The sequence below is a fragment of the Ceratotherium simum genome, unplaced genomic scaffold, assembly GCF_057802395.1.
Source record: "Ceratotherium simum simum isolate JZ-2026a unplaced genomic scaffold, ASM5780239v1 HiC_scaffold_43, whole genome shotgun sequence".
Lineage (NCBI taxonomy): Eukaryota > Metazoa > Chordata > Mammalia > Perissodactyla > Rhinocerotidae > Ceratotherium > Ceratotherium simum.
Window position 1 is genome coordinate 1,844,655 of NW_028261259.1, and position 13,782 is coordinate 1,858,436.

At 40.4% G+C, this 13,782-nt stretch overlaps 1 protein-coding gene across 1 annotated transcript in view; it reads left to right on the forward strand.

Moving 5' to 3' along the window:
• The window catches only part of LOC147911359 (centrosomal protein kizuna-like), a gene marked incomplete at its 5' end in the record, with an annotated part of 53,436 nt that overhangs the window by 19,132 nt on the left and 20,522 nt on the right, over positions 1-13,782 (forward strand). The window contains 1 exon segment of the mRNA XM_087428018.1: positions 6,752-6,899. Coding sequence (XP_087284144.1) covers positions 6,752-6,899 — 148 coding nt within the window.

Here is a 13,782-nt window from a genome sequence, read left to right on the forward strand (position 1 = left end):
CTATTTACTAGCAGAGAACAAATTATTTCTCGAGCATGGTCAGCAGATGAGTGTCTGTGAAAGCCCACCTGAAAGGACCTTGTTTCGCTGAGAGTGAGAGGGGCTTTGGGTCTGGTTATCTTATATCTAACATCGTTTTCTCTACCTTCAGTGTGCCACATAGGCTGTTTTATGTTAATGATTTTCTTCAGAGTAGAATTCAGCATAAATCCCATGAAGGCATGAGAAGTCAAGATGATGGTTTCTAAAAGGACCTTGTCACAAGAAGACTTGGCCAATCATATGTTCCATTTAACAGAGCACAAGATGAGATTCACAAGTCCTGAATGTGTATACATTACCTTCTGCATCTGTACTAGTGATCTCCAAACTGTGGAAAATGCTGGAAATGACCTTCCTGGTCAGTAACTTTTCAACCTGAAGCAGTAAAGGGCAATGCAAGAAAATCCTCTTTCCTGTTTTTTGTTTTTTTTTGTGTGTGTGAGGAAGATGAGCCCTGAGCTAACATTCATGCCAATCCTCCTCTTTTTGCTGAGGAAGACCAGCTCTGAGCTAACATCTATTGCCAATCCTCCTCCTTTTTTTCCCCAAAGCCCCAGTAGATAGTTGTATGTCATAGTTGCACATCCTTCTAGTTGCTGTATGTGGGACGCGGCCTCAGCATGGCCGTTCAAGCGGTACGTCAGTGGGCGCCGGGATCCGAACCTGGGCCGCCAGTAGCGGAGCGCGCGCACTTAACCGCTAACCCAGGGGGCCGGCTCCCCCTCTTTCCTGTTGTTTTATCATGCAAGATAAAAAACAGCAGTCTTAAATACTCCTTTACAAGGCGGTGGAAGCAGCTGTCTGGGGCGAGTCTTTCTGCACTCTGTAGGTCATTTGGTGATTCTGTGTTGTGAGGCTCTGTAACCAGGCCCCCGTTTCTTTCTCACTGCTTTTTGTGTCTGTTGATACACTATTTTGCATAAACCACAGTTGTGGTGTGTGGCGTAGAAAGCACATATGCATTTATAATTCTCTGTGCAAACTGACTTGTTAGACTAAGTGATTCATCGTGTGACTCTCTCAACCTACGCTGCCAAACTGTGATTGTGGGTGATGAGATAAAATATCCACATCCGCTAGACTAGACATTTGTATAGTTTCTCAACATGCACAGTAGAGCATTGATTTCCATTATGAAAGGTTGCATTTTGCATGACTGTTGGTCTACAGTTATGTATAAATCAGCTTTCCCTAAGAAATGATCCTTCTTTACGACCAACACAAATTTTAAAATTAATGTCTGGAGGCTGCAAGACTGCTTCTTTACCACAATCATTTTTTTAAGCCAGATAAAGAAGTCAGGAATGGTTACTAATGTCAGTGTTATGTTCTGTTACAATTAGGATTGCCCTTTTATGCCCCATCGTGTGTTGTGACTGGGGGTGCTGTTTAATGCACACTGATTGTCACTGGTTCACTGTCTAGCCTTGGAAAAAGTGCCAAGTGTTTATATGACCTTTGAGAGATAAGCAGTCAGGTCTTTAAATACAGATTCTTTCTAACGAGTTTTATTTATTTATTTATTTTTGCTGAAGAAGATTAGCCCTGAGCTAACATCTGTTGCCAGTCTTCCTCTTTTTTTGCTTGAGGAAGTTTAGCCCTGAGCTAACATCTGTGCTAATCCTCCTCTATCTTGTATGTGGGTCACTGCCACAGCATGGCTGATGAGTGAGTGGTGTGGATTCACACCTGGGATCCGAACCCGTGAAGCAGGGCTGCCAAAGTGGAGCACGCCAAACTCAACCACTAGGTCACCAGGCCAGCCCCTCTAACAAGTTTTAATCATGGCATCGGGCTCCTTGCTGCTCTTCTTGCTCTAGCCACCCCCTGTGCCCCTCAGCACCCAGGAATTATTGTTGGGCACTCCCCTAAGTGATATATTCCCATCTGCTTTGAGATCTCCCCTGGACCAAAGCAGTCAACTGGTCAACTTGATAAACTATTTCAGAAACACAGATTTGGAGAGAATGATCTACTTTTGTTCCTTAATTGTTAATGACACTGATATCATTAGAATTCTAAGCCAGGCAGAGTAGGAAGGCTCTAATGGGTTATGAACTCCTTAAAGCCAGTTGAAGAGAACTGTGTTTGGTGTGGCGGCAGCCCTGCTTGTGCCCCTGACCAAACCATGGCTGTCGAGGTCTATCTCTTTACTATAATCTCATCTGCAAAATGGGATACCTGCCCCACAGCGTACTCTAAAAGATAGTGAGAAGACTTCGGAATTCCTGCTCACAAAGTGAAGCATCTTAAAAGGAAAAAGAACAAAACCGTTCCTATCATCATGATTGATTTTTGTTATATCAGGGATTAAGTGTTCAAAGACCTTCATATGAAAAGTTTACTGTTATTAGGTGGAAGACCAAGTTGTTATTTTAGACAATCGTGAATTATTAAAATATAATTCATGTCATTTGGGGTAATTGATAAAAAATTTGTTCATTATTGCCTTCTGGAAAACATATTTTAACATAAAAATGATTACTTAAGTAATTTTATCGTATATGAAATCCATATTGAGAGTACTCATTATTTTATTTTTTTTCCAGGTGCAACTAATTAATTGTCTCTTGTTAGTGGCTACTTTCAGATACAGTTGCCCAATTGTGCTCTCAAACTCATGCTGAAAAATTGAGTCAGCTTTATATTATTTGGATTACAGTATGTAAAAACCTCTTTATTTTATTCTGCCTATTATGTTCAGAATAAAATTCAGGGTACTTACTACTTTGTCTGCATTTAAAACTTTGGTCAAGTTACCAATCTGTTGTAAATCAGTCGTAATTAGGAAATGTTGGTACATTTACTTAAATTGCAGTTTTCTGATTGGAAGCCATTCCAAGTATATGAAGTTAATTATAGACTGTTTAAAGTCTATTCTTTTATTATATTTTTAATTAAAGGAGTATATAATTTAGCTGACATTGAACTTTGTTTTTTCTCTGTGGCATTGATGTTATAAATTTTCCAATGTAAAGTAGACGAAAGAGAAAAAGAAAACTCCTGTAAATCCTTTGTACCTTGGGCCGGCCCAGTGGCACAAGCGGTTAAGTGCCCACGCTCCTCTGTGGCAGCCCGGGGTTCGCTGGCCCGGATCCCGGGCGCACACCAGCGCACCGCTTGTCAGGCCATGCTGTGGCGGCGTCCCATAGAAAGTAGAGGAAGATAGGCACGGATGTTAGCCCAGGGCCAGTCTTCCTCAGCAAAAAAGAGGAGGATTGGCATTGGATGTTAGCTCAGGGCTGGTCTTCCTCACACACACACAAAAAATCCTTTGTACCACTTTGCAAATTTTCTGATTTGGTGTGTTTATGTAGAAACATGGGCAAGACTCCATGCAAGGAGAGCCATGGCTGTTGTACTCCTTACCCAATTTGTCCTGAAATCAATCTGCACGAAAGCCTGGTTTTGTGCTGTAAGTGTTGGCTGAACTGTTCAGAAGTCACAGACTCTAGATGCTGTACCTCCTTCCATAGCTCATTTGCTATTTGACCCCATGCAAGTCAATTAATGGGTTTTATCCTTTTGTGAGGTATGTATAATAATTATAGGAAACCTTAGCTAGTTCTTTCATACCAGAGCCCAAAGGATGGTTACAGTTGGTGGGGACATTAGTAGCCTCTTGCTTTGGCTTTGCCTCTGCAGAAGTCACGTGTATCAGTCACCAGCGAGACGGTCTCTGATAATTCAGTCCATCCCAACTACTTTAACTAACTTAATTCACCCTACTTCAACTTGTTTCCAAGTTTAACTCAACCTAAGTAAACATCTTTTCAGACCAGAAGCACAATTGATTTACTCATTATGAGAAATGTAACGGCTGAATGGACTAGAATTTGCTGGTAGCCTGTGATTGCATTTTCCCGGTAGGGAAATCTCTTGTGAAACCAAATGTAGAAAAAGGTTGCTTCATTTACATAGAAACAGAACAAAGGAATTGGGTGGCATTATGACATTGGTGAGGTCTAGACAGAACCAAGAAAGGCAAGTTGCTGAAGGGGCTTTCTACCAAACCAGCCAGAAACCTTAGAATCATTCTGGGAAGTTTTTAAATAAGTTCAAGGATTCCGATGACCCATCCCACTTTATTCAACTCTTGGGAAAAACTAGGTCAGGCAAAGATTATAACAATTAAGATTTATTAAAGAAGGTTCTGAGTTGTACCTAGACTTACTTTTTTTCCAAATATTTTCTTATGAAAATTCCAAACATACAGAAAAGTAAAAGGAACTGTGTAATGAGCATCCATATACCCACCACCCAGAATCTACCATTGACATTTGATTGCACTCCCATATGTCTGTCTCTTCATATTTCCATCCATCCATCAGTCACAATCTCTTATTTTTATGCATTTCCAAGTAAGTTGCAGACATCAGTACACTGTTTTTTAACTTTTTACTTTGAAATTTTTAAAACATTCACAAAAGCCACTATAATAACATAGTGAAGTCCCATGTACCCCTCACCCAGATCCACCAGTTGTCAACATTTTGCTAGTCTTGTTTTATCTTTCCCTCATCCACACTTTTTTCTTTGAGTAGTTTAAAAGAGACAACATATTTTACTTATAAATACTCACAAATACTTATATCTCTAACATATAAGGATGTAATACATTACCATTTAACAAGATTCTTTACTTTATCTGATACCTATTTCTTGTGAGTTTGTCTTGATTATCTCAAAAAAGTCATTTTACATTTGCTTTGTTTGTATCAGGATCGAAATGCTATCACCTGTAACTGCTGGTTCAATCCAGATACATGATTATACTCCAGCCCAGTTATTTTGGCAAGACAACGTCATAGGTGGTGCTTGCACTTCTTCTTCTTTTTTTTTTTGTGAGGAAGATCAGCCCTGAGCTAACATCTGATGCCAATCCTCCTCTTTTTTTTTTTTTTTTTTTTTGCTGAGGAAGATTGGCCTTGAGCTAACATCCATGCCCATCTTCCTCTACTTTATATGGGATGCCGCCACAGCATGGCTTGACAAGCGGTGGGTTGGTGCACGCCCGGGATCCGAACCTGCGAACCCCAGGCCACCAAAGCGGAGTGCGCACACTTAACTGCTGCGCCACTGGGCTGCCCCAGTGCTTGTACTCTTATTACACCCCCTCAGGCCGCATGTGATGTCTGGTTGTCATGTTGTTAGGAAGACTGGTCTGTGGGTTTGAACATTGATAGACTGATGCTTCAGTATAAAGTTTACTGTTATGCAGTTTCCACAAAATTATGATCATTTCCTAGATGCATTCATTAATTTGGACTTACAAAATGGTGACTTTTCTGATTTGTTAATTTCTTCTGCATTTATTAGTTGGAAGAACTTTTCCCATCAACTACTTGTTAATTGTGAAATGCATTTTTTGACCACAAAGGCAGGATAAATGCTTGATTCTGTCCCTTTACTTACCAATTTTCAGAATATCAAGTTGTTGCCCTAGCAGCCTCCAAAGGTTTGTTTATTTGTTTATTTGTTTATATTTTTAATTTTGGTGAAACACACATAACATAAAATTTACCATCTTAACCATTTTTGAGTGTACAGCTCAGTAGTGTTAAGTACATTCACATTGTTCTGCAACGGATCTCTAGAACTTTTTCATCTTACAAACCTGAAACTCTGTATCCATTGAATAGCTCCCCATTTCTCCCTCTCCCAGCACCTAGCATCACCGTTCTGCTTTCTGTTCCTGTGAACGTGACTGCTCGAGGTGTCGCATGTAAGTGGAATCATGCAGTCTTTGTCTTTTTGTGACTGGCTTGTTTTACTCAGCATAGTGTCCTTAAGATTCATCCATGTTGTAGAATGTGACAGGATTTCCTTCCTTTTTGAGGCTGAATCCAAAGATTTTTTATTGTTTTTAAAACTTTTTATTATTTATTTTTTAAATGAACTTGTAGATTTTTATATATTTGCTGTGTTTAAGTCCATTGCACTCATTGTTCTTTTTGGTGCTCAAGTTGTCCCATCTTTGGCCAGCAGGAACCCCTTCAAGATGGCCTCTGAGGCCTTTTGACATGACTCAGTAGTCTTTGATAGCTTCCATACTTTCTGGTATGACAAGGTTTTCCAGGCTCATCTTGTACATTTCCTGCCCCAGAACTAGAACAGGGCATTTCCCTAAGGGCACCTGGTTCCTTTTAGTATCTAAATACCGTAGTCTAGGCAGCACTATAGGCTTCCTTTTAACTCTTTTCTAATAATATCTTAATTTTTAAAAAATTTCATAGTAAGTATATAACAGGAATCAACTGTTGTTGAGATGGAAATGTGATCTGTTTCTCTTAACTACACTTAAGAGGAGGCTGACTATCTGTGCAGTGATTTGAAACCATGGCCGCGCATTAGAATCGCTCTGTGAGCCTTAAAAAATCCCAATGGCTGGACCACACCTCAGGCCAATTTTACTAGACTCTGTAGGGGTGGCATTAGGCACCTGGATTTTGCAAACCTCCCCAGGTAGTTCCAGTATGCAGCCAAAGTTGAGAATGCTCATCTAGCAATGAAATCATAACCAAAATAAAATTAAAAAAGAAATACCAAGACTCTGGAAATTCCCTTAGTCCAGAATATATTAGGTTCTAGACTTTTCTGGATGAACTATCTTTTACCAACTTGATTAAGGGGCCTTTGAAAATATGGGAATCTCATAAGTAACCCAATACTACAAATTTCTAATGTGTCTCCTATTTCTGTGTTATAGATCTGAACAAGCGTCAGCCTCAGGCTTATTGAGGGCACAGTTGGGTCAGCACATGGCCACCTTGAAAGAACGTGATAATTCTATCACAGAAGAGGTAGCTAAGAAGTCTGAAGCTTTCCTAGTCAAAAACGTGGACCAGAGGACAGGGGTTAGTAATTTTTATTTTTTTTAATAAGTTTCAAGATGTACAAATTACTCATTTAAGGAAATAGTCATGTTCTTAACAATGGTTAACATATTTGAAAAAGATTCAATAATAGTGAGGTTTTATGGTTTGTTTTAACTTTCTGCTCTCAGGCCTTTTGCATAGTGTTTTATGTAGGAATCTCAACCCCTTACATAAAGTTGATTCAGGTTTTGGAGCTAACCTAATTAAGCATATCTACCACAACATTTTCCAAGGAACTTAGAAGCATTTGTAGCATCCTGGTTTTCTTTCTCCACTCCATCGAGACCCGGGAAACAGAGCCGTCTTCTGTGGCTGATGTGTGGGCTGGTGGGCGAGAAGGTCCAAGGGAGTCGAGCCTTGTTGTGCCGGGTCCAGCCTAGGCTAAGGAGTTTGTGTTTAATCGAGTAGATTTTGAAAAGCCAGTAGAGCTTTTTGAGTGGGGCTGTAATAAGATTTCTGCTGCGCCTTGGGGAGTTTTGTCTGCTTGGATTAGGACTGAGACGGAGAGGAGGGAGCCCTGCTGTGGGTCAGACAAGACAGCGAGGGGCCTGACTCAGGAGCTGGCGCTGAGGGGAGTGTGAACTGCTGAAGAGACAATGCAACCGATGGAGCAGATTCCCAAGGAAAGCAGGATGGGCTCCAACCCAGGAGCCCAGATTTAGAGCGTTCCCATCGTAGTCTTTGTCATTCCCTGGAAAAGCCATATATTCAGAGAGATGGCCTTTCTTTTCCTAAATTTAATGTCTTGTGAACGTGTCTAGTTTCATGTATGTTTTCTCATCCTTATATGTAATATAGGGTTTTCTGGCTTTGATGCTTTTTATTTTTATCATGCACAAAGTTCGAGGATTCTGCATGTGCCCCTCCCGGAGGCGCGGCTTGCCATCTCTGCACTGAAGTCACACACCTGTGTCTCTGTGCAGTCCAGAGGCTCGGCCATCACCCCTCAAGCCTCTCAGAGCACCTTCAGTCCTTCTCAAGCCCCCCTTTCTTTGCCCCTTTGATTAAAAGAGAGTAGAAGTACTTTTTTAAGCATTTCAAACATACAAACAGAGAGTGATAAAATGAACCCAGGAATCCCATGCCTCCCAGCCCAGACTCACATGTGTCGTTACCATTGCACCCTATTTATCTCAGACCTGCTCCTCCTCTGCCTTCTCCTCATCTTCCCACCCCTCCTCCTTTTCCCCCTCCCTCTTGGCTTCTCTCTCTCCCCCTTTCACGCACCTTCCCTCCCTTCTTCTGCTCTTTCTCTCCTCTTCTTCTCCCCTCCTTTTCTCCTTCTCCTCCTCTCCCTCCTCTAACCTCCTTCCTCCCCAATTTCTTTCTCCTGAAATAAATTATTATGGAGATACAGCCCCTGTGCGCTTCTCCTCAAGCCCGTGCCCCTTTTCAGAGGTAATCTTGTGCTATCCTTCCCACACATATTTTCATTTCACTGCACTTCCTGTGACTCAATAAATAACCCATAGTTTTGTTTTGTTTGAGGTATGATACCAGTCGTGTGAATGTTCTTTGAGAAAGAACCATGTTCTTGAGGAAAAACAGAACCTGTGTTTTTTAGATCCGTTCCACACCTATTGATAAATGTAGATCTTTTTTTTTTTTAGGTCAGGAAGATTAGCCCTGAGCTAACATCTGTTGCCAATCCTCCTCTTTTTACTGAGGAAGATTGGCCCTGGGCTAACATCCATGCCCATCTTCCTCTACTTTATATGTGGGATGCCTGCCACAGTATGGCTTGATGCACCTGCCATGCACATGTCCACGCCTGGGATCCCAACTTGTGAACCCTGGGCCGCTGAAGCGGAGCAGGGGAACTTAACCACTATGCCACTGGGCTGGCCCAATAAATGTAGATCTTAAGAAGGATTTGTTTTCCGGTTTTGTTGTCCATTTTATCTAGTACCATTTTGTAACAACATTGTATTCCATTCTTGTTCGTTCAAGTAGGTCACATCTCAGCCGTGTCAAGGCTGAAATAAGCAGTGGTCTACTGCCCTTTCCTATCTAGTCATCTTTTTTTAAAAAGGTGTTGTTTATATTAGAAAACGTATTCCCAGTTCCAGACAACCAATCCACTCATAATTTTTCAAATAATAATTCCATTATTTTTTTTTTAAAGGATCTCTCAGTGTTGCTTGGTTTTTTGTTTTTTTTTTTAATTTTATTTATTTATTTTCCCCCAAAGCCCCAGTAGATAGTTGTGTCATAGTTGCACATCCTTCCAGTTGCTGTATGTGGGACGCAGCCTCAGCGTGGCCGGAGAAGCAGTGCGTCAGTGCGCGCCCGGGATCTGAACCCGGGCCGCCAGCAGCGGAGCGCACGCACCCAACTGCCAAGCCACGGGGCCGGCCCAATAACTCCATTATTAATGAGAAGGGGCTGCGCAATTAATAACTTATGAATCAAGTGATATTCTGCCTCCCCTCGTAGGTTTTTTGTTCCCTTTTAAATCATCCTGATCTCATCTTAGTGACAATCATAAAAATTACCAATAAATTAATCACAAAATCTGTCCTTAAAAATCGAAGTAAGCAGGCAGTTTCTGAAACTGTTAGGTTGTGACTGAAGAAATGCACAGCCGTAAAGAACAATGTTACCAAAATGACGTGGGCAGGGCAAGCCTTGCGAACTTTAGAACAAAATGCTTTTGTGAGTTCTAGGACTGTTTTGATTTACATGTCATGCTTTTACTATTAGCAAAATCAAGTATCTTTGGTTGTTTCCCTGTATTGAAACAATATACACCTTTAGTAAATAGCATGAGTTACATATTTCTCTGTAGATAAAAATCTTAAAAATAAGAGATTTTCAAAATTTAAGAAAGTTCTACTAAAAATTACTTGGCTAAGAGTCTAATGAAGCTCAGAAATATTTACTTTGATCTCTTGGGTAAATGGCTAATTAAACAGTCACGTGTAAATGATGTTTACCTGTGGGTCCCCTTGCTGTCAGCTAGAGTCAATCCTGTCTCTTGAGTAAATACATCATTAAAGCCGCTGAAACTCGGATTATGTCCCCTTGAGACCAGATAAGATCCACAGCACCCGCACCCTATTAGGCAATTACATAATTGAGCTGCAGGCTTTTAAATCAGAAAAATTTATAATTACTTTATGTGGAAAAAAAATGAGTTGGGTGCTTCATTAAAACACAAGGTGCCTTAATACTCCTTCTCTCCTAAGTGATGTCTGTTTCCACCCAGGAGAACTTCTCCAGGGAAAGCAGAGTGGCTTACTGGTGGCACTCATAGAGTGCCCCCACCACACATACCAGAAAGACACATAACTGGTCACAGAAATCCCTTCATCTCTCCCTAAGGACCGACTGTTCTCTTGATCTTCTCTCTTGAATACTCATTTGCTGGCTCATATGAATACTTTCCGCTTTCTTTTAATTGCTGCACAGATAAAATCCCCTTCCTATAACTTAGACATACCTTAGGTGATGATGCTTGCATTTCTCTTTAAACATTGAAAAATTACTTCTGGTGTGCAAGAGGAAGGTTCTTGAGGAAAAAGTCAGTTAAATCTGTGTTTTAGGGGAAATTGTCATCTACTGTCTACATCCGTGGTTTTTAATTCTCTTGCTTTTCTGTATCTGCATTAATAGCACTGATTTACATACAGAAGGAAATGTAATTTTATTAAATGCTTTCACATTCGCTTTCTGTTTGTATTTGTACCATCCATCGCAGAAATCAGATTCCTTTGGAGCTAGCATGTGTTTTTCTTAAAAAACTAGCAGGAAAAAAAAGAAAACCAAACTTGAAATATTAAGGTAAACAAAAAGGAGAAAATAAAATTGCCCGTTGACGTTGTGGTGTATGGTTTTTAATATTTAATATATTGGCAAACATGGGTTGTACTGTTTGTGTCCATAGCTTCTTTTTTTCCCACTTGTCACGAGTGAACTTCCTTTCATACCATCACATGTTCTTCTACATCATTCCCAACAGCTGTGCAGAGACCCCTGTTTGGATATTCCACTGTCCCTTTAACCAGCCTCTTGTTCAACATTTAAGTTGTTTTTAATTTTTCCTGTAGTAAAAAAATTTCAAAGAACATCTGAGCAATTCAGTTTGTACAAATATCCATGCTATTTCCTTAGAATGAATTCCTAGATGTAGAGTTGTTAGGTCGAAGGGAATGTGTGTCTTTCAGCCTTTTGCTCTGCACTGCCAGATCTCACTCTGGAGGGGTCATCAAAGTCACAAGGAATGGAGGAAAATATATATATATATAATCTGAGCTCTTTATGAAACTGGGTGCTATCAACTTTTTTTTTTTTGAGCACCAAATTGAGAAGTGCAAATGACATCCAATTTTTTTTCTTCATTTGACCTTTATATTACCATTGAGGTCAAACTTTTCCCCTACCTATTTGTGAGCCATTTGTCTTTCTTCTTTTATAATTTGCCAGTTCGTGTCCTTTGCTCATTTTTCTATTAGGTTAGTAATGTTTTTTCCTGTTGACTTGTAAGAATTGTTTTTATATAAATTCGTACAATTTGTTACAATATTTTGAGCAGTTTGATTTTTGCCTTTCATTTTTCTTAATGATATTTTGGACACAAAGTCTTTTCCGTTATTATCTTCATCTGTCTATTTAGGCATTTGAATATCACAGTTAAGTTTCTGGATATAAATTAAGAGGCAGCCTAGATGACTGTTGGGGTTCTAGACCTAGCAGGAACCATAACTGACCTTTGAGAAAAATTCTGGTAGAATTGAGCCAGTAATTCTAAGTGTCCTGCTAAGTGTAAATCATAGGACGATTTGTCTTTCTAAGATATGAAATATGACCATCAGTCATTCTACAAATAGTGTGTGCCTTGGCATTGAATTTCTAAGCCGTTTCTCCTGGCTCCTGGGAAGGCAGAAAAGTGAGGAACTAGTTTGTTCTATTGACTTAGGCTTCAGACTGCTGAGAACAGTGAGACAGTCCCCAGTCTCCCTCCTGGGCTCCAAATGTATGAAATCAAAGAGAGCCTTTATTAGCTAACAGATAAGTTGGAACCCAAGCATAGTCTATTCATAAGCACCATCAGGAGGCCCATGGTAAAACTGTTGTCTGGTGGCATTTTTCAGATAGAGAGCTCCAGTTTGCAGAGCCCATTCAGTCCCAGCATGAGCTGTGTAAAGCAGCTTGTTCCCTCTTCTCTGGGCTTTTGTTTCTTTGTAGGTATGGGTTAGTGTTGTCAGTTTCAGACTGCACGCTCCTTCAAATTGGGGGCTTCCTTAGAAATATGCCTGGCTAAAACATCTGCAAACAGTACATCCTGAGAATGTATTACAGATGTTTTTCCTGACTCTGCGGAAGTTGTTTTTGACTAGAAACCTCTAACCATTCCTTGTCTGAGATTGACTTTTGTTTCTGTCCCTGCTTATCATTATTACCTGCTTATTAGGGATTTATATTGTGGGTTCCCTTATGAATGACCCATTGGGCAGATCTGCTGCTCTCTTTGTTGGCTCTGTGGTCCAGTAAAGTGAAGCCAACCATTCTCATGTAATTTGACCATCCATCAAAATCCTTATAAAATAAAAGACTCATCTTTGAGAAATTATCTCTAGGATTATCTTAAAAGATGAGTCCTTTTATAAACATCTCTATCAAAAAAGTAAGAGAAATCCTAGAGATAAGAGTATTGAGTAGTGAAGATAAATGGGATAAAATATAAGAAATAAATGAAAACCTGCAGTATGCCCACTACTTTATTTACCTCACCATGGTAAAAAAAAAAGAGGGCAGAGTGTAGAACTAGTAGCAGTGGTGGTATTCTTATCAAGCATACAAGGACTTATTAGAAAGACATTTGCAGGATTATCATAGCATTTTATTCTGTGTTCTTTTGAAACCCACTTGGAACCCAGCTAAAGCAAAAGAGGGTCTTAATATGAAAGGGGTGCACAAAACAGTGAGATAAATTGTGTGTCATCATTGAGGGCCCAGTTACAAGTAATCTGAGTCATTGACAATCCAAAACAGTTTCCATTATCTGCAAATTCTACAGTAAAAAGTGTAGAAAGTCCTTTAACAATTTTATTCTTAAAATATGTGTTAAAACAGTGGCTATTACGAAGTCATGCCAAGAAATTATTAGTTACAGCTATTGCATAAGGTAACACGATGAAGAAATACATATTTGAGGCTCTCTCAGAATGTTTGAATTATTTTAGGAAAAGAAAATTATAACTTTCACTTCAGAATTTGGGTCAGTTCTTTTTGTTCATATTCTAAAATGCTTTTCATAGATCCAGGATGATGGGCACACAGAATAGGAGCTTATCTCCCTGTGGAAGCAGACAGACTAGAGCAGGAGAGGTGGAGATCTGGAAATGAGACAGGCCACAGTGGTCTAGCTTGCGTACTGACAATTGAGAGATGGCAGGTCAAGGAGGTGACACTATTCTTCACACCTGTCTTCCTGGTCAGATTCTGGAAGCAGGTGCAGTACAGTGGTCCGTGTAGGCAGCTGGAATTGAGGCATTATGGCAGCCAGTGATGGGAACCAGCCCTGGCCTGAGCTTCAAGGGCAGGACTCTACACCTGAACCCCAGTGTGCAGAAACAGGGATACAATGCAGGTCATCCCAACAGAGAATTATCACAACTCGAGTAAAATTCAGGGACTACTTTATGTAAATAGAGGAAGAGCTCCTGGTTACTAGAACTGGACCACAGACAGGTGCTGGCTACAAGGCTAACTTGACACCAAGTCCTTCGGGCGAGGAGACTAGAATTCCTTAAATCCCCTAAAATCAGCTGCTCCGGCCCCTAGGATAGGCCGTGGATCCAGGTGGCCAGCTGGTCCAGGGGAGAGCAGAGGGCAGGAGCCTTGCAGGGATATCAAGGCC